Source organism: Streptopelia decaocto, assembly GCF_964273445.1.
Source record: "Streptopelia decaocto genome assembly, chromosome: 16".
NCBI classification, from domain to species: domain Eukaryota; kingdom Metazoa; phylum Chordata; class Aves; order Columbiformes; family Columbidae; genus Streptopelia; species Streptopelia decaocto.
The window spans coordinates 932,947-953,769 of record NC_138671.1 but is presented as its reverse complement, the minus strand read 5'-3'; the positions used below and the strand labels follow the sequence as shown (position 1 = coordinate 953,769).

Below are 20,823 nucleotides of genomic sequence, written 5' to 3'. Positions count from 1 at the left end.
AGCTCGGCAGCGCCAAAAAGCAACTGGCCCCAGCTCGCTCGAGCGGCAGCGGGACCAGCGCCAAACACACCAGTTTGCTGGAGCTGGCGGTGTTTGGCTCACGGTTGGACTCGATGATCTTAAAGGTCTTTTCCAACCTCAGCAATCCCATCATCCTACAGAAGGCCGGCGAGTCAGCTGCCTCCGGGCTTTTCCTTTCTTTTCCATGGGCGTTTTGGGAAACATTTGAGGCCGCGGGGGGCGCAGCCCCATCGGGGGCGCAGCCGCGTCCCCCGCAGGCAGCGCTGCCATCCAGCTGTGTTGGCATAGAAACTGCCGCGGCTCTGCCACGGTCGCTGCGTTACACAATTCGATTAAACCCCGAGCGAAAGGGCCGCTGCCGGTTAACACGGAGGGGGGAGAAGCTCCCAGGATTCGGGGCCTTTGCCCCAGACCAACTTCCAGCAGCTCCCAGCGCATTGCGGGGGTGGGCGAAGGAGAAACAAAGCCCCAGCGAGCGAAGGGCGCTGATGCTCGGCTGCTCCGCTGCCTCCCGGACAACATTGAATAAGAGTCTATTTAAAGGCGACGCCGCTTGCGTAACGCAGCAGCAATTCCCGCTCCCGGTGCTGGTCCCGGGGCTGCTGGCAGGAGGAGGGTCCGTGAGGGGCCAGGGACGGTCTCTGCGGGGGCGGGCGGCGCCGTGTCCCTGCAGAGCTGCTCCGTCCCCGCCGGGCAGCAATCCGGCATTGCCACACCAGTCACGTTAAATGCCACGGCGGCTGGATCCGGCTGCGAAAATACCAGCGGGAGGAGTGACAAATCACCTGCTCCTGTGAACGTGAAGGGACTGAGATTCGCTGCATGTCACACGTGCCGTGTCTGCGACGGGCGCTTTGCCGTGGTGTCTGTGCGGTGGCCGGAGCCCCCCCGGTGCGGAGCGGGGGCCGTGCCAGGGCCGGGGGCACCCAGAGGCTCCGGCACTGCGTGGGGGTGGCAGAGGAACAGCGTGAGGTTGCTCATATTCTCCAGGGTTTAATTAGCAACAAGAAATGTTGCCTCAACGACTTTCTTCAAGGGAGGACGCTCCTCTCTTTAACTAAACATCTGGCCAAGTAAAACACAGCTGGGAGTGCTCTGCTCCGCGCACGCTGCGGGGTGCCAGCTCCCACCCGCCGGGCGGCTACGAGGGAGTGTTAATTAAACACGGTTGGACACGGCGCAGCTGCTGTCCCGGGGACACGGGAACCCCGGGCCGGGGCGGCTGAGAGACCCACAGGCGCCCCCCGGCTCCACCGGCACAGGAGGCCCAAAGCCAAAGCAACGGGGATGGCTCAGCCACCCCTGCTTTTCCTGCACCAAGACCCGTCTGAGCCGGGCGATGCTCACACAGGGGCTCTGTCGGCTCTTGGGCAGCCCAGCACGATGGGAGCAGAGACTCTCTTAACTACCCCAGCCCCCTGCACGGGCCGCCGCGCTGCGCCAGGCTCCGCTTTGGGGGTCACAGGCAAACCTTCCCCGGCCATCCGGGCAAACAGGATTGGTTTTCACTGCACACACAGCCTGCTCTGAAGTTTCCTGCCCACAGGTCTCCCAGGAGCGGGGGGTGAGAGGGGGAGGGAGGAGGAAAGCAGCTCCTGTTCATCCATCCGAAACACCTACTGTGAGAACACGGGGCTGGAAGAGGAATTGGTGGAACCCTTGGAAGTGGTTCATTGTTCCAGCGCGCAGCGAGGTCAGCACCGCGCCGGGCTCTTCCTCTCGAGGAGACGCAGCACAATCTGTTTGGTGCAGGAGAGGAAGCTGCTGGCAATCTGCTCCCAACTTTCCTGTTGGTGCAGTAAACGGCCTCTTTGCTGCGTGAACAAACGCAGGGAGCCGCGTTAACCCCTGCGGCACCACCCCCCCGCGCCCGCCGCCGCCCCCGGGAAGCACCGAGAACCAGGGCGCTGGGCCCCCGCCGGCCCGGGGGTTCGCTTGGGTCCCTCCCGCTGTCTGGTCACAAGAAGGGAACCCGAGCGCAGGGACCGGGCGCTGCCTCCTCGCCCCTCGAGCGGGGTTTGCACAAAGCGCTCCCAGGAAAGGTCCCGGCGAGGCCTCCCCGGAGAGCCCGGCGCTCACTGCTGCGAGTCCCACGTTGGAGAACACGAGAGCGGATCGGCGGGGCCCGGAGCCCACGGAGCAGCGCGGCGCACGGCGCGGGCGGCGGAGCGGCCGAGGCTCTCTCTGGCGGAACGCGGGCGCGTTGCAGGACAGCGGGACGGGAGCCCAGCGGAGCGGAACCTCGTCTGCGGAACCAGCGTCCCGGGCTGCGCAACGGGGTCAGCGGGGACCCGGGGCTGGGAACGCCCGGCGAGGGTTCGGCTGCTCCAGACGCTGCCAAAGTCACCAGGGCATTCAGCGTCGGCACAAGGGCACCGTACACCCACGCCACCCCCTCCAGAGAAAGTTACTTGTCTGCTAAAGCTGCACTGGTTAGTAAACACGGGTACAACTCTTGTGGGACCTGAAACATTAACGGGAGAGCGCAGTGGAACCAGCGCAGCCGCAGAGCAGCCCCGGGCTCGGCCCCAGCCCCGCGGGACGACCAGGACACCCGGCCCGGCTTTGGAGCAGCGCAAAGGGACACGGCACGGACAGCCCGACTGAAACCCAGAGCTGCTGCTGACCCACCGTCACCGGACAGCAGCAGAGGCTCTGGGGTTACTGCTGCTGCCCAGCACCAGATCACACAACCCCACGGGCCTAAAGCCACCAAAGGTCTCCGAGGACCCCCCGGGTCCTCCTGCTGTCGCAGAAACAGGGCTCACGGGTTGCAGCTTCAAGAACGTAATAAATCAAGATCTGCAGTGTCCTGAAGAGCATCTGCAAGCTGGCAAGTGAGCTTGTTTCCAAGAACAGCAAAATCTGCCCACCACCTGTCCGGCCAGGCAGCTTTCCAAAGCACTCAGCACCCGCGCCGGCCCGTGCGGCGCAGGAACCGCCTCCCCGCCCGCTACAGGGCGAGCAGAGGCTTGTGAGCCTGGATTTGAGAGGCTTCACACCTCTCATCTGGTGCAGAACCAGGCCCAGCCTGACCTTCCCTGTCTGCAGCCCCCGAGGAGACACCCGGCGGGAAGCAGAACCCACCGCAGCCCACCCGAGCGCTGGGGACGGCGCGGAGCCGGCACGGGACGGCTCAGAACGCACGCAGGAGACTCCCGCCGTAATTCCAGAGGCCCATCGGATCTCTGTCGCCCCAGGTCTCCCTCAGCGTTACCAGGGGCGAGCGGGCAGAGCAGGATCTGAACGGGAATCGCTCCCGCTCGCCCCGCTCTGCACCGCGCACGGGGGTCGGGCTCCTCCCGTCCGCAGACGCGGAGCCCAGCGTCGCCCGGAGCTGCGCTCAGACGCAACGAACAGCGCGAGCTGGATCTACACGCGCTGACAGAACCGTTTCCATCCCGCCACAGCTCGGGCCACCCGCGCTCCGCTCTTCGCACCCTTGGACACGGCCTGTCCGACTGACGCAGGGACAAGAGACACCGGCAGCTCTTCCACAACCACAACGAGCAGAGGACAAGCAAAGGGAGCAAGCACAGGCAGCGGGTGACCTGCAGGGCTCCTGGGGCAGCGGCACATTCTTGCCCAGCCCAAAGCCCGGGACAGTCGTTTCACCCGCGTGACGGCTCCGAGGACGAGACACCTGGGGATTCAGTCAGAGCAAAGGCAGATTCACCACCGAAATCAAACCGAAAGAAAGCATTTGCTTTGGAAGTCTGAGAGCTGTTGTTTAATCCCGAGACAGCGCTGCTGAGTGAGTTTAGAATTTAAGTTACAAAAAAGAAAGCACTAGAAAATAATCTTGATACAAGAGCAATAATCAGCTGAGGTTCCCCGCACCGCGCAGGTGCCGGCTCCGATCGCCCAGCGCAGCTGCGGCGCTGCCACGGCGCCGCTGCTCCCGGCACACGCCGGGACGGCAAACGGTCCTGCTGAGAGCCGCGGGGGAGGCCCCAGCAGCGGGAGTTAAGATGCTGCCACCAGTTCTGCCTTTGGCCTGTTCTTGACGGGGGACGCTTCTGTGGAAGAAAAAGAAACGTGTTACAGAAACAGAGAACACAGATCATCCCCAGGCATCTCCTGTGGAAGAACTGGGACTCATCATCCACTTCTCTGCAGAGGAACAAATGCTTGCACCACACCTGGAAAGCTACTAAACCAATGAAAGTTCCATTATAAATAATTCCACATAGCCATGTCTCCCTTTTTCACAGCACTTGAAGAATTACCCCGGTTTCAGACGCACCTGACGCAGCTTTAGCTGCCGCCAGCCCAGGGGCAGCGGCCTGGGCAGAGCAGCTTCTCCCGCAGCCCTTGGCCCCAGACGCGGCTCCAGAGGAGGCTCCGCCGCCGCGGGGCAGCTCCGCAGCTCTCGGGCCACCCTGCTGGAGGCACAGGCCTGACATCCGATCCCAGCTTACGAGTGAACAAGTGCTAAACTGAAACCCGGCCCCACAGCCCAGATTCCTGCTGGGCAGATTCCGCGCAGAGGGAACTGCTCTTACAGCTCCTGCTTTGCTCAAGCAGCCCGGTCCAGCCTCAGCGTTCGCCCCCCGGCACACAGGCCCTGCCCGGTGTGTGCTCCGGCACCGCCCGGTGCAGCTCCACCCCGCGCTCCATCTCCGAGGGCAGGTTCCACTGCGGCTCTCCAGCACAGACAGCGGGGGGTCGCTGTCCCAGCCCATGCCCAGCTGCGCAAACCCCGCAGCTCAGGCTGGGGGTCGCCCGGGAGCAAACCCGCACGTGGCACCGGTTGTGCGCAGCTCCCTCTCTGACAGCCCTGGGACGTGGAAGCCAGCGATCCTCCTCCAGCTGGCTCAGAGCTACTGTTGTTACTTGACGCCAGGTCACAAGAGCCACAAGTTGTCACAAGCCTCAGCTAAACCCGGTTTTGTGCAGCACGAACACTGACATCCGCGGTCCCAACGACTTGTGCTCCTGCGCGGCGGCAGGTTGGGATGACACGGAGGGACTGTTCGAGTGCCAGCAGCAAGTCCCGTCTGGGTGAAGCGCAGAGCCAAGGACCGAGCTCCTCGTGGAGCGTCACCGCGGGCCCTGCGCGGGGGTCCCAGGGCAGCTGGGGTCTCCCAGTGCGTCCAGAGTGTGACATGAGCAGCAGACGCGCCACAAGGGGACTCCTCACCAGCAACCACCAGATGCTCTGAGCAGAGACCGGAGCCGCGGCTCACAGTGCAGTGAAGGGTCAGGTTTGCCAGAGCTACGTGGGGAAAGGTCCCACAGCCCAGACCAGCGGGGCTGTAAACCAGAACGTTTCTGGTCCTTGACATTTGCTGGGACGACACAACAGGGTATTGTGGAACTGAGAAGCATGAGAAGCCAAAGCTGCACACAGAGCAAACGTACCTGGGGTCTTCTCCGGGAAAGGCTCTGAAGGAACTTCTGGAAGCTCCATCTGTTCCTGCAAGAACATTGAGGACGACACATGACACACAGCCCACGCGCCAGCCGGGGTCACAGAGCCCTGCACCGGCGCTTTGTGCACAGACTGGGAACCGAGAAGCAATTCACGAGGGTTACGGGCTTCAGCACTGCCCAGCAGAGAGCGCGGGCCTGCGCGAGGACTCGGTGAGACGCACAGGACCCTGCATTAGCTACGAGCCTCCTCACACCAGCGCTGGCGGCAGATCCTCCACCTCAGTCCGCTCTGGCTGCTCATTTCCCACAGCAGAGCCCCCAGGGCTCAGAACAGCACAGGGACCACAGAGATGGGGGGGACAGCGACCGACAGCGACTTGTGTCACCTGAGCACGGCCCAGGACCTTCCGGATCTTCATCCAGTGACGTGGAACAGACGCCCAGTAAGGACAGAGAGCAGCTGAGTGCAGCAGACAGCAAATAAAGCACAACCCCTAGCAGCATCCCATTCCAAATGACCCTGGTGCGGAGCAATTAGCTTCATCTTTGGTGACACAATAATTGGGCACCAATAGGTGTAACTGAGCTCTCTGGTAGAATATGAGAAGCTCTTGAGAGCGAACGAAAAGGTTCTTTCTCCCCTATTACAAGCAGCTTCCTCGAATTGTGGATAAAAAGTAATTACAAGAAAATCACACTAGTCCTACCTGAGTAATAGTGTTTAATTCTTCTAGAATGGCATCCTCATCCTCCTCAGTGAGGCTGCCGGCCAGTAACTCATCTATTTGCTGGAAAGAGAGGAAGGACATTTTCCAGTGAATAACAGTGCAGCAGAAGCAGCTCCGGGGCTCGTGCGCGGCGCACGCGCAAGGGACAGCACCGCAGGCCCGTGAAGGCAGCAAAGCCACCTTTTCTGTGGGAAACTGGGATTTAACTCCCAGTCGGCCTCTGAGATGAGTCTGGGAACCGCGCACACACCAGCGCGTACGACGGGCTGCGTCTCTCACAACCGCTCGCACACACGTACGTACCCTCTGGTACTCCACGGCATCCTGGGTCTCACCTATTATTCTTTCTACTTCTTCTATTGACATAACCTGAAGAAAAGAGCCAAAAATCCCCCCATGAGCGAGGCCTGTGGAGACGCTGCTGCCAACAGCCGGGGCTCTGCGCCGCCCGGGCTCCGCTGCCCCGGCCACACGCACCTGGTGCATTTTGTTCAGACATTCGTTGCCTATTTTCAGCCCCTCGATGACTTTCATCTCAATCTGGGTGAATTCAATGTCCTGGACCTGAAACAGAAAGGAAAACGGGAAACACCATGGGCTGCAATATTCCCATCGTGTGCCGGATACGGACTGTCCAGAAGCCCCGAGAAGCTGCGCGGGGACATCGGGAGGCTCCGGTCACCAGCGGGAACCCCCGGACCAGACTCGCCCCGAGCGCGCAGCAGCCGCTTCTCACTCACCATCCGCTCCAGGTTGCTGATTTGGTTTTCCGTTTTATCCAGAAGTTGCTCTTGGTAACGCTTCTTCTTCAGCAGGAGCATGGCTTTTCTGCGGAAAACAGGAGGAGCGAAACTCAGCACAGGGAAAGCAAAAAAAGCCTGAAATAAATCACATCAAAGCCGTATTTGTTTGGTGCTTTTTCGAAAAGATAAAAAAACCCACGTGCGAACTAAGTGACATCTCTGAACTGCTGCTGTGGAGAATAAGGATGAACGAATGAGTCACACGTTCACCATCTCGTACCTGAAAACGCAGGTATATCCGTGTGGGTTGGGAGTCTGCTGGGCCAGCGGTGCCACACAAAGCCCACCCACGACAGGCTGATGACACCCACACAAAACGGGGCCCCGGCACCCGTGGTGCCACCGACACAACGTGGGGCAGAAACCACCGCTTTTCAAGGCCCTGATTTACCACCGGCCCTGAACGGCTCTCTGGGCTTCAGGCATAAAACTTGAAGCGAGAATCCGTGACCACGTCCCAGCCCACGGACCCGGCCCGCGGCGCCCCCTGCCCGGCCCGGGACCCCCCCCGCTCACTCTCTCTTCCCGTCCCGCAGCAGCTCCCGGGCCAGCGCTCGCTCCCGCTCCAGGTTCAGGCTGATCCGCTTCTGGTACTGCCGGAGCTTGTCCCGCTGCTGCTTCAGTTGCTGGTGGAGAGACGGGACGGACAGAGAGACGGACGGACGGACGGAGAGACGGGACGGACGGACGGAGAGACGGGACGGACGGACGGAGAGACGGGACGGACGGACGGAGAGACGGGACGGACAGACGGAGAGGCGGACGGACGGACGGAGAGGCGGACGGACGGACAGAGAGGCGGACGGACGGACGGACAGCTGTCAGCAGCCGGGCCCGGGCAGCGCGGACCGTTCCCGTTCCCACCCCGCGCTCTCCCCCCGTGTCACCGGCGGCACCGACACCGGGGCCGCTGCAGACACACGGTCGCCTCGGCCTCTCCCCTCCCCGGCGCCGGGGCGGGCGGGCACAGCGGCCCCGGGGAAACGCGCCGGCGCTGCCCGAGCTGGGCCCGCCCCCCCCGCGGCCCCGTCCCGGCTCCCCGCCGCGCTCACCAGCACCGCCCTGTCCTGCTCCGTGACGCGGCTCCGCCGCTTCCGCCCGAACAGGTTCCCCATGGCCCCGCCGCCACCGCTCCTGCCCCGGGCGGCGCGGCCGCCACGCCCCGGCCACGCCCCCCGCGACGGCGGCCGCGCAGGGCCCGGCCCCGCAGAACGCGAAGGCGAGCGCGGTGCAGCGGCGAGCGGGAACCACTGGGGGGCGCTGTGGGACCGGACGGAGAACGAGGGATATAGGGGATGGGGACTATAGGGGATGGGGGGATATAGGGGACGGGGGGATATAGGGGACGGGGGGTTATAGGGGACGGGGGAATATAAGGGACGAGGGGATATAGGGGATGGGGGGCCATAGGGGATGGGGGCCATAGGGGTGAGGATGGGGCGCTGTAGGGGCTGGGGTGCTCCAGGGCCGTGGGTGGTGAGGAATGGAGAGCGCAGCCCCCACCGGCCCCTGCAGGGACCCGTCCCCGTGGCCCCCAGGTCTCTGCTCAGCCCCGGTGCCCACAGCCTGTGCCAGCGTCCCCTGCCCAGGGGTCCCGGTGACACTGGCCGCTGCTCCATGGGGAAATGCCCCAAACCACAGGGCTCGTACCCCTGAGATGTGCCCTGGTGCCCCCTCCCCACGTCTGCCCCAGGAAACGAGCCTCGCACCGGGAAGTGTTTCTGCATTTATTTTTTATTAACCATTTATTTGTTTGTAATTGTTTTACTCTCACATTACAATCCTGTGGATTTTTTAATATATTTTTTTTAATTTTATTTTTGTAAAATAAATAGAGATAAGTGAACTTTTAGGTAGGATGCTCTCCAGATCCTTGGTTAAACTCCATGATTGAATCTCTGCACCAGACCTGTGGAAATACAGCCCGCACACGCTCACAGGAAAGCTCAACAGGTCGAGTCAGTTAAAAACCCCTCGTGGCAGCAGCTGCCCCACACGCCCGCCACCGCGCCAGCTACTCCCTGTTCTTTAAACGAATACACTGATAGAAGTTAAAAATCTATTGTCTGTGTTGTGTTTTTTTAAGCTGTGTATGTTAATCGGTTACATACAGATCCCAAACTCGGCTCCGCGCGGCCGGGCGGAGGGGACACGAACCGCCGGCACCGGCACCCGCGCGGCCCGGGGGCAGCCGGGAAGAGGCACAGCTCTGTTACACCATCATTCGACTTTTGGCAGCTCAAAAGTGGATTTGTAGGTAGTTTTTCTTAAGTTTAAAGCCTTTGATTCATCGTCCAGTGAAGTGGCCCTTGGCCTCCCGGCGGCAGGGGACGGGGACGGCGCTCAGGGTGAGGACACGGCGCCCGGCGCTGGCAGCTGCTCCGCCACCGCGGTCCCAGGTCGCTCATCGGCACTGCTGTGCGGACGGGCGGGGGGCACTTGGCACTGGGTGTCCTTGCAGCCTGGGACGGCCACCGGGCCAAACCGCGACGGCCACCGCGCCAAACCGCGATGGCCACCGGGCCACCTCCACACGCCCAGCGTGGCCCAGCTGCCTCAACACATCAGGAAACAGGACAAGGCGGTGTCCAAGGCGCAGTGCCGGGCCGGCCGCGCTCCGCAGGGTTTGCCGGGCGCCTGCAGACCCCCCGGCAGCCGCTGGGAGGAAAACCGGCGACCCCCGGACTCAGCAGCTCAGGCTTTGGCGCCGCAGTGATTTTTGCAGAGTGCAAGTTCTGTTCTTAGCAGTTAAACCGCAGCCACCACTTGAAGGAAATGTGTCCTGTGGCTTTGCCTGCCCCGTCCCCACACTCACCCCCAGAGCCACCACAGATTTCCAGGGACAGAAACATTAATTATTCGGGGTGGAAGGCGGAGCAGGCTCTCCCCGAGGGCTGGGACAACGCTGCTCTGCTCCAAGCAGCAGGACCTGCCACCTTCCCCGTGCAGTGATTCTCTTGTGCTCAGACCACGTGTGGTTCCATGCCCAGTTGTGCAGGGACGGACGGACGAGCCACGGCCACACAGCGCAGCGAGTGTGCAAATCCTGCCGACCGTCACCTTGCTGAGCGTCAGCCCACGGCGGCGCCACGGCCCGTGCCGACCGCGAGCTCCTGCGCTGCCCGCGTGTCTGTGAGCTCCCCACGGGCAGAGGGACGGTGACCACAGCAGCAACAGTGACCGAGACACCCCCGAGCTCCTCACCGCGCGTGTGCTCGGGGGGACAGTGGTTACGTGGGTGACTTGCTCCAGGCGCTGGGATGTCAGAGATGTCCCTTCTCCCTCTTCTTCCTCCACGTGCAGCCTCGCGGTCGGGTGGCATCCTGCCCTGCTCCCATCGCCTCCTCAAGCCCTTTCCTCGGGATTCCTGCCTCTCCTGCCCCGGTTCCGCTGGAGAGGACGCTGCGGGGGTCCAGGCTCACGCGGAGGAGACGCCAGGAGCACGGGCGCCGTGTGGCGGGACAGCGCGCGGGCGTCGCCGCGGGCACAGGGCGGCAGCCGGAGGGTCCCGTGTCCGGCTGAGCGCTCGGAGCTGCAGGCGAGTCCTGACTCTGGTCCCACAGCCACCGACGCTCCAGCAAAACAAAGGAACAAAGACTAAACCAGAACACCCTTTCCAAGGGGATCGCCTCATCCAGGTCTTCCATGCTGAGGAGCCGTGTTTCTAACAGAGAAGCCAACCACTGGAAACAAAAATAAAACATTCCTTTTCTGTAGCTTTTAGAGGATATAGCTGGAATTAAAAAAAAAAAAAAAGAAAAAAGGAGATTGTCTCTCTTCCCCTTGTCAACATCATCAGTAGCTGAGTCAGAAAAAAATGTTCAAGTTATGGTTTGCAGCAGCAGCCAACGCTAAACATTCAAGTCGATAATTTCACTATGTACAGGTGGGTGAGACGCGGCCCTGCCGCTGGGCTCGCTCCGGCGCCGCTCCGGCCGCTATCTGACCCGCTTCTCCACCGAGTACACCGAGATGTAGTAGTCGTTGCTGCCCACGGCCAGGTGAGGCTGCGGAAAGAGCACACGGGGACAATCGCACACGTCAGGCGGAGGGAAACGTCCGCGTCCCCAGCACAACGCCCAGATGCTCCCGAGCTCTTACGTGCCCCTGCCAGCGCGGCTCTGACGGCAGCTCTGCCAGCGCCCACGGCGTCCCGGCGAGTTATGTGCCCATTCCAGCCACACGGATAAATTATGGCGACCGTTACTTGCCAACCGCTAACATAATTTTTCTAAATGGCTGCAAATCTGGTAGTTAGGAGCAGCTGCCTGGGCTGAAAACGAGCGTTTCCTGTGCTGAGAGGCCCAGGAGCGATCCCCGCACAGAGACCCGCGCTGGCCAGGCCTGGTTTGCTTGGCTAAAGAGCAAAACCTTTCCAAAGATCAGCCGCTTCGTCCTCCACCCCCGATCTGCAGGGCGGCCAAATCGGGTGTTTGCACAGTGGCGTCTGGAGGCCGCGGGGACGCCGAGCGCCCCGGTGCCGCTGCCCCCGGGGACACGCACCCCCCCTCCCGCTGCCCCCGGGGACACGCACCCCCCGTCCCGCTGCCCCCGGGGACGCGCAGCCCCCTCCCGCTGCCCCCGGGGACACGCACCCCCCCTCCCGCTGCACCCGGCGCCCGGCCCTTCCCATCACGTATCGAACATGTGTTCTGATCTGCAGGCTTCTAAAATAACTCCCTGTCCAAACGCCTTCTTCAACCTCCTCCTGGTTTTCCTATCCACTCACGTTGTTTTCTTAGGCTTTCAATCTCCTTTATTTATTCTCATCTCTGGGTGAGCACAAGTCCATAATGCAGATGGGCACCTATGTCCTAATTAAGTAGCAACCGGATTCTCTCTCTAACGACCACTGCAGAGTCACCTCAGCTGTGACATACTCTGAAATTTCCTTTTCACTCTGATTCATCCTGGGCTTTATCAGCTTATGCCTCTAACCTTCGCAGTTCTCCATTTTCTGACGCGCAGTTTCTCTGCCGCGTTAGGTCTTACGTAAGGCGGTGAAGAAGCCGCCCCGGAGCGGGAGGTGAGCCCGCCGCCCCAGGAGAGGAATAAACAAGCACCAAGTCTGGCGGGCAGGAGGTGAGAGGCTGCTCCAGCTCCAGCCGAACTCCCCCAGAGCGGCGGAGCCGGGCCGCGCTGCCGCCGGAGCGCTGCGCGCACACGGCGCTTCAGCCTGAGCCGGCAGCACAAAGGGCTGAGCCGCCGGCCACCCGCACGCTGTCACCCAGCGGCTCTGGTGGCGCTGCCAGCCTGGGCGTCTGGGGCAGCCACGAGGACACGACCGAGAGGCACCTCGAGCATCCTCAGGAGCTGGGACTGGGGCTGCACCTCCCTCTGCACCTTTCCCACTTCCAACACGCACATTAACTGAGAAACACAAACTGCAAAATCCCAAAAGAGAGAATACAGACCCAGTGAGGATGGAAAGCCAGGCAGCTGATGGCTCCAACTCTCTGTCCCATGAAACCATCGTAGTATTTGATATTGTTGATCAGCTCCCCGTTCCCATTGTAGATGGCGGTGAACTGATTCATCGAGCCACTGGAGGGGAATAAAGAGAACATGGTGTCACTGGGAATGCTGCGGAGACAACAGTATTGCTGCCTGTAGCCCCCGCTCAGCCGTGTCGATGGAGCTGCCCATCAGAGCACTGGAATGACCGAGTTCAGCGGGGCGCAGACCAGCGGGGCTGGGACCACCCTCCCCGTCGCGCTGCAGGATGAGACAGGAACCAGCCGGGGCACACACACCGAGAGCACAGCCCTGTAACCCCCGGGATACGGGGCTCAGAGCCCCAAACACACGCTAACGTGGAAGAGGGATGTGACGCAGGAGCGTGTGACCGTACAGCACCACTCCCGGTCACTGGTGTTGCACTAATGCGTGCAAGGGAGAAAACACCCGAGCTGCAAACGCAGGAAAGAAGCTGCACTGTGTGTGGTGAGGTTTAAACAAAACCAGCAGAACCCCAGGAACGGTGTCTGCACAGACAAACCATCCGCTCTGTCCACTCCAGGGACGCGGGAGATGGAACCAGAACTCACCAAGCGAAGAGGTTGGCTTGTGGGTGAATGTCAAGGGCCGTCAGCCCTTTGACTATCTGCAGGACCTTCATGGACTCGGGCATCCGGGGGTCGAAGAACCGCACGTCTCCGTTGACACTGCCAACACACGAGTTCCAGAGCGTCAGCGGCGCCAGAGCAGGGCCCGCAGCCCACGGGACGGAGCCGCGCGCTCTGAGCTGAGCGCTTCCGCACAGCGGGGACAGGAGACGCGCCCTCGCCGCCTCCATCAGTGCGGCCGAGTCCCCACCGATGTCCCTTGCACCTGGTACAGCCACACAACGCCACGTGCTGCGCAAACCGCTCTGCGCCGCCGCAGGACCGAGCCGCTATTGCTTTATCGCTCACAGCTCATCGCTAAGTGCCTTTGCTGTCGTGTCATCCTCAATACACCCGGCTGCACGTCACACCCAAATTCCTTCTCCTTTTCACAGTAGGAAATTGTATTAGAAAACTCAAACCAGATGGGATCTGCTGGTCCCATCCGTTCTGCCCCGTGTCTGGACACGGATGCACAAGCCCTCACTGCACAAAGCGCTCGCTGGAGCAGGCGAACGAGCCCGCTAACGCGCAGGCCACCGTCAGCCCATTAACGACTGATCTGCAAAGAGACGGGGAAGCAACAGTGGCAACGGCGAGACGCTGCGATTAGAGATCGAGCGCCCTCCCAACACCAGTGACTGGACAGCAGCATCCTGCCCGTCAGAAGGTGGGGAGGGGGCAGCGCTGCCCACGGCCCCGGGTTCTGCTGCACGTCTGCTCTTCTGAACCCCTGGGAAGGGACGGGGCGACTGGTGCACAGACAGACAAACAGAAAAGTCTCTTGTGGAAAGTAAATCCAACGACAACTAACCCGACCTTACTCCACTGGCAGCAGGAGCAAGGCGTGGGTACCACCCTTCGGAAGCGGTATTTGTTTCCCAAGTCACCGATGGCCGTACAACTGCGAGTCGCCCACAGAGTGAAGAACAACAACAGCATTAAGAAGCACGTTGCCTTTGCTTTCTTTACCTCTGGAATTCCTAACACTGATCAAAACGCTGCTATACAGGATCACTCATATCATTATAAGAAGTTGCAACTCCAGCTGTCACATAATTAAATTCAAGACAAATTAAATTTGATGTTGATTTAGATCCTAAAAACTACATGGAAACATTCTTTGAGGGAGATCAAATATACAGTAAATTCACTTAAAGCTTTGAACCTTAATAAGACTCAAAATTGGTTCTGAATGTACTGGAAGATGAGGCAAGAGCCTTAAAACAGAAGTGACGTTCTGTGATGAGGGACCACATGGGAAACACACCCCAGGTGAACAACAACGGCAACACCAAGCCAGCGACAGCCAAGCTGCCAAACCAGACATTCGGAAGGTCCAGGGAACCCTGGGCCCGCTCAGCGTCACCAGCCCTGCTACAACCCTGGTCCAGAGACAAGTCCTGCTGAGCTCCAGAGGGCTCCTGCACAGCAGCACAATCCTCGGGGCTTCTCAGCAATAGTTACACCGAGGCCTCGCTACGCCCTGGCATCTGTTGCTCTGGGATCTCGCTGTCAGCTGAAGGAGAGAGCGCTGGGAGAAACGGAGCAAGGCGGCTCGTCCCAACGAACCGAGTCCCTTTGGGATGAGAGCAGACCTGTCTTTTCAAGTTCAACACTTCTCACAGAAAGCCCCAGGAGCCGGGCAGAGGGGCGCAGGCCTGACCCGACGCTGCCGACGGGGATTACCGGAGAGAGATTAAAAACTCTCATACGTGAGCTCGGCAAATCTGGCAGCTGCCTCGCATAATCCCCTTTCTGAAAATCTTCATACATTTTTGCTGGCCGACCCCCCACCTCGGGAATGTTCTGAATCTCAGAAAATTATGCTTTGTTTTTGTTTTGTAATCAAGAAAAAGAGCCTCTTTGTGCGCAAACAGCGGCTTTGTGACAACAAATTATATTCTGCTGTTCTTTAATGGCCAAATAAGTATATGCTGCTCTCCCTCCACCGTATTTACCAGGCAGCAGAAATGGATTTATGTGCAGAAAATTGCCAGACAGCAAAGTAATCCTGCACAGCAATATGCCCAACAGATGCAACAGCAACCTTTCCTCTCGCGTTCCCTCTCCAATGACCCTGCGGAGACGCCGGCAATAAAGAACAACCACAAGATTTACTGTCTCTAGCTCGGCTCCTGGTTCACTCGGTTCCTCCCTCACACGCCTCGTGATGGTGATTTCAGCAAATCCGCCTCCCTGGCGACTCTCAGGCCTCACTAACAGGCTTCCCGGCAAAGCTCCACCGCCTGCTCTGCCTCCTCTCCACCAAGCTTGGCGCAGCGGTTAATTACAGAAGCAAACAGCGAGCTAAAGAGCTTCACTCTCTTAGCATTTGAACACCAGAGGCAGAATTTAGAGAGAAAAACAAACTGTTTAAGAGACACCAGCTCAAAGGGGAAAATATCTGTTACCTGACACTCATGATGTTGCCCTCGGGGTGTTTCTGCAGGTAGGCCTTCACCACCCAGGCCGTGTGCTCCCGGTACGTCATCACCCGGCTGAGGAACAACAGAGGGACGGTTGGAAGGGCAGGAGGGGGGAAGGGGAGACGGCAGCGGGCCGGGGAGTTACCATTCGCTCAGAGCCATCCTCCGGTCGAACACGCGGATGGAGCCGTCGCCCAGCCCCGCCACAATCAGCGAGCGGTGGGAGTCGCAGGACAGGCTGGTGACGCAGCTGTCAGCGCCGGTGGGGATGTCCTGGGGACAAAGCACACAGCAACCCAGCTGGGACCAGGGGACAAAGCACACAGCAACCCGCCGGGACCAGGGGACAAAGCACACAGCAACCCAGCCGGGACCAGGGGACAAAGCACACGGCAACCCAGCTGGGACCAGGGGACAAAGCACACGGCAACCCACCCGGGACCAGGGGACAAAGCACACAGCAAACCAGCTGGGACCGGGGGACAAAGCACACGGCAACCCGCCGGGACCAGCACGTGTCTCCAGGTCACCGCAGCCACGGTCCGAAACCGGACGCACCCCGTGTCCTCCTGCTCTTCCTCTGCCCACCTCTCCAAACTCACACGAGGTTTCCGCCGGTCACTAGGACACGGCGGCGGGGGAGGTTTAGCATCAGGCTCTCTGGACGTGACCAGAAACACGGGGTGGGGACCTGGGGACACTGTGTCTGAGCCACTAGTCCCACAGTTCAACCCAAAGAGCCCGGCCCAGAGGAGCAGTTCCAGCAAAACCAGCTTTTGCAAACCATTCAGCTTTACAAACCCAATGGGAGGCAAAGTCTGTTTTGGGAAGGAGGAGTTAAAACTATTCTCTACTAAGAACATCTAATTAGTTAAAAGAAAAGGCCAGGGTGCTGGGTTCTGCTGCTCCCGAGCCACCGAGTGAGGAAGGTTCCATCACTTGAATTTCAACACAACCAAATTTTGCAATTAAGGAATAAACAACATGCTTTTAGATACTTTCAGTGCAATCATTAATCATCACCATTTAAAAGATTTTCACCTCCTAGATTTTGCTGTTCCCTGATTTACATAGAAAAAATAATATGTGAAAGTAATTAAGATTAAGATAGGCTTAATTATCCTGCATTGCAGGGTCAAAGTGTCGCAATTAACATTCATTCAGGGGTAATTAATTTCTAGAAGCTTTGAAAACCAGTCTTGCTCTTTCCTCCAGCACGGTGACTCCTCTCACAGACCAGCTGCCTCTCCTTGTAATTCCTGAGAAGCGTTTATTTGATTACAATTGACATGGAGACCTGCAGCATGGAGGGGGCTGGACTCTGCTCTAAAGGAACAGGCAACAGGACGAGAGGAAACGGCCCCAGGTTGTGCCAGGGGAGGCTGAGCTGGGCACTGGAACACGGGACGTGGTCAGGGAGGAGAAGGTGAAGGGACAAACACGCAGATGTTACCTGGACTTTCATTTCCCGATCTGTGTCCCAGATGCGGATTATCCTCACGTCTCCCGATGTCATCAGGAGCCCGGTTTCTTGTTCCCAGTCAACCACCATTCCTGCTCCTGAGATAAAACACAGGCAGGACGTGCGAATTAATCTCCGCATCGGCACAGGCAGAACTGCACTAATTAGAACACCGGCTTTCATGACCCCATGTTACAGAAATTATCGTCACTAGAGGAAATTTAAAATGACACACACACACATTCATACGTTCTACAAATGGGATCAAATCAGCTGGTCCTGGATTCGAGTCCAAACTCTGTCTTTGAGCCCTGGGCTGGCTTATGTGCTCCGCAAAGCCGGGGTCGGACGCTGCTCCGCACGGCACCGCAGCCCCAGGGACTCTGCTGAGCTACCGGGGGCTGCTGGGGAGGCTTAATAAATCATCCACCCCTTTATGAGAACAGCGGGCTGAGTGATGATTGACGTAGACGACACTGGGACATCTCACACAGCAAGACCCTCTGGGTTACTGCGGCTCCTCATCCTAACAGCGTGTGGCTAAAGGAGAGGGTTCTAAACATGGACTAACAAAGTCAGTGCTGCAAGACACTGAATTCAACAGCCTGGCAGGAGCACAGACAAGGAGAGGAACGTTCTGCAGTACACCAGCTCAAGTACAGTTACGAGAGCTTTTGCTCCTCACCTTTGAGGGCACAGACATTGCGAGGTGAAGCTTAGAAAAACATCCCATCTGTGCTGGAAGAGAATTAGAAGGGATGTTCTATCCCCAAACACTCGACACGGGCACCTGCTTAGAGACAGGCTGGCGAGGGCCTGCACTCCTGAATGGGGCCGGTACAGCGACTTCCAGAGGCAAGTGTCAGGATGTCACCAAGCTGAGTGTCCCGAGCACCGAGCACACCGGCACCAGCACAAACCGGCCACTGGGACTCGGGAAACAGCTGGCGGTGAAACCCCCGATTCAGCAGGGAAAGCGCTGAGGAACAATTCTTGTGCATTTAATTAGCAGGGACCTCCCAGTACCCGTGTGCCGCCCCCGCAGCGCTGCAGCGCCGTGCCTAGAGCAGAGAGCTCCGCACAGACTCTCTTGTGCTTTTCATGCTGCAAAGGCTGAGCAAGCCCAAATCTACGGGTTTTCCAGGGAGACTATTATTCGCATATCAAAACACAAGCCAGCGCTACCCCAGGGAAGCAGCCGAGCTGCTCGTGCCGGTTCCCCTGCCCGGCCGGGCTGTCCATGGGCAGCTCCATCGTCCTGCCAGCGCGGCCCAGGACGGCTCTGCAGCACCCGGGGCTGCGGGCTCTGCTCCCGGCCACGCTCCGGCATTTCTGCTCCGCAACTTGCTCTTGCAGCAGGTACAAATGTGCTTTTGTCTCAATTTACTGCAAGGAATTTAAACCTACCCTGACATGTGCTTTGTCACCAAAGGGCCAAAAGCACCTTTTACCAGACCAAACACCTTTACAAGGCAGAGAGGAAACAACAGAGGCATCCTATAAACACCCACTTTTCTTCAAAGATGACGAATTGATCTTGTTTTGCACAGATCCTGGTACAATTTTTTGCTCATCTCTTCCTAAGCACCTCATCCAAGCCGTTTCCTGGTCCTGCTGCATACCGCTGAGGAGATTACTGGCGTTTATTGACAGTCCATCATCTTACTGGAGGAAATTCAGCCTCTCGGCTACGTGGAGAGCTCGTATCTTTATCTTGCGAGTCAAACTGATTGTTCTTCCCAAGCGCCCGGCAGCTCGAAGGGCTGTGACAGCCCCGAGGAGAACGCGCAGGCAGTGATCCCGAGGATAAACGTCACCCAAGTGTTTCCATTTGTCACCTTGCTCACGGCCTGTGTGACAAGATGAACCCGGCAGGCTGAGATGGATGTCACCGTTACCGTCAATGAAGGAGTTAAGCTGGCAAGGTGCTCTCAGGCAGTTTGAAAGCTCCCAATTTTGAAGACAATTGTTTTCCTCAGGCTGATGGCAGCACGAGTCCCCAGGCTGTTGCGGTCCCAGGGGGTTTCCGTGGAGGGGCAGAGCTGAGCGCAGTGACGCGGGGTTTGGGTTGTCTCGGTGTGTCCATCGGGAATTCAAGCCCTGAGGATACCCAGCGATGCCACCTCAAGGGCCAGGGCAAGTTCCGCTGCGGGCAGAGGCTCCCGAGGGTCTCCCTGGTGAGACATGGTGCAGGGGTCTCCAGGAGAGAGGCCGAGGTTCGGCCGCAGCAGCAGCCAGAGCGGGGCTGGGGAGGGAGGTGACGGTGCTCGGGGCTCCAAACAGCCACTGCAGCTCCTGCATTTCCTATACAGCTTGAAGAGCCCGTGGAAGCGATAACCTCTGCTCTCTGGAAGAGGCAAGAGCAGCATTTTGATCATCTCGTAACAAGGGATCTTCCTTTTCTTTCGCCAGGCTTCCTGCTCTCCCAACAAAGCATGCAATAGCACGTTTGCTGCCCCTGAGCGCAGCACGGGGCGCGGAGCGGGCGGCCACGCAGCGGCAGGAGCGGCACGGCGATGGACACGCCGCAGCCGGGGTGAGCTCCTGGCACCTTGCGCTGGAGACGGGTCCCACTGCCACCCCGGCAAAGGGGTGAAGGAACAGGGGACCCCGGGGTGCGCCTGGAAACGCTAAACCACAACTCAAAAGTGTCTGAAAGGAGAAAAGCCTTTGCACATAAATTTAAGTTGTTTCCAAGCGTGCAGCAGGGACGGCTCCCCTGCCGGTGAGATGTTCGCTCAGAGAGGACACTCGCAGTACGAGATCAGACATAAATAGCTGAACTATTTCTACATGTGAGCAAATGTTTTCATGGTGGAAACGATACAGTATTGGCTCATGTTCCTGTCAAATTCCTAGTGCTTTGGGATGAGAAGCAAGCATGGGAGCTCATCCTAACTACCATTTCCTTTTTAATTAACAGAGGCCCTTCTGCAGGATGTTCCGACTGAGACTGCAGCTCACCTGCGGGGCTCTGGCTCGTGGGGTTGGCAACCGCCACGCTGCTCGGGCTCATTCTGCCAGGACGGCACCGCGGCCACAGCCCGGGCTGCGCCACCGGCCCATCCCCATCCCCATCCCCATCTCCAGCCCCATCTCCATCTCCATCTCCATCTCCATCCCCATCCCCATCTCCAGCCCCATCTCCAGCCCCATCTCCATCTCCAGCCCCCTCTCCATCTCCAGCCCCCTCTCCATCTCCAGCCCCCTCTCCATCTCCAGCCCCCTCTCCATCTCCATCTCCATCCCCATCCCCATCCCCATCTCCATCTCCATCCCCAGCCCCATCTCCATCCCCATCCCCATCCCCATCCCCATCCCCAGCCCCATCCCCATCTCCATCTCCAGCTCCATCTCCAGTTCCATCCCCAGCCCCATCTCCATCCCCAGCCCCATCCCCAGCCCCTCCTCACAGACACCTGAACAGGGGACACGGTGACACCAACACACTGGCTGGTGCCGGCCAGCGGTGACACCCAGCAACACGCGTCTTTAACGCATCATTAGTTAGGATTGCAGTTTTCCCATAAAGAATTCTATGGAAGAGCAACACATCTTCCACCGCTCAGAAGAAGAAACTTCTCAAGGTTTGTGTCCAGCGTTTTGTCTGGTTTTGGGTCTGTCAGCACAAGCACTTGCGGTTCTGTGCGAGGTGAGATCACACGTGAGGGAACACGCGCCAACGCCGCTCTTGAAGCTGTAACTTTCTATGGCTTGTTCCCTCCGGATTCTCCCTGAGCAACAGATATTTGTCTTGATGGGATAGCTCCTTGTATAAATTCCAATAAATAACCCCAGTGCTGAAAGCAGCTGCATTTGGAGTGTCTGCACTTATTTTTATCGTGATTGGAACATGGCCAACCTGTACTCGGCATTTCAATGAAGTCAGGAATACCTACA

At 59.1% G+C, this 20,823-nt stretch overlaps 2 protein-coding genes across 4 annotated transcripts in view; both read right to left on the bottom strand.

The window, feature by feature from the left end:
- Positions 1–3,736: 3,736 nt before the first annotated feature.
- Positions 3,737–8,102, bottom strand: CHMP6 (charged multivesicular body protein 6). Its single transcript, XM_082067219.1, has 8 exons — positions 7,981–8,102; positions 7,445–7,554; positions 6,866–6,953; positions 6,603–6,689; positions 6,429–6,494; positions 6,105–6,185; positions 5,386–5,440; positions 3,737–4,040 (listed from the first exon to the last, which is right to left on the bottom strand). The coding sequence occupies exons 1-8, from the start codon at positions 8,041–8,043 to the stop codon at positions 3,988–3,990; spliced, it is 603 nt and encodes a 200-aa protein (XP_081923345.1). The 5' UTR covers positions 8,044–8,102; the 3' UTR covers positions 3,737–3,987.
- Positions 8,103–8,650: 548 nt separating this feature from the next.
- RPTOR (regulatory associated protein of MTOR complex 1) overlaps positions 8,651–20,823 on the bottom strand; it is a 91,806-nt gene continuing 79,633 nt past the window's right edge. For all 3 annotated transcript variants that reach the window (XM_082066828.1, XM_082066829.1, XM_082066830.1), the window contains 6 exons: positions 16,915–17,021; positions 15,607–15,734; positions 15,447–15,533; positions 12,976–13,092; positions 12,343–12,472; positions 8,651–10,935 (listed from right to left, as the gene is read on the bottom strand). In XM_082066828.1, the coding sequence (XP_081922954.1) occupies positions 10,867–10,935; positions 12,343–12,472; positions 12,976–13,092; positions 15,447–15,533; positions 15,607–15,734; positions 16,915–17,021 (638 nt within the window). In that variant the 3' untranslated portion in view covers positions 8,651–10,866. The remainder of the gene's footprint in view (positions 10,936–12,342; positions 12,473–12,975; positions 13,093–15,446; positions 15,534–15,606; positions 15,735–16,914; positions 17,022–20,823) is intronic.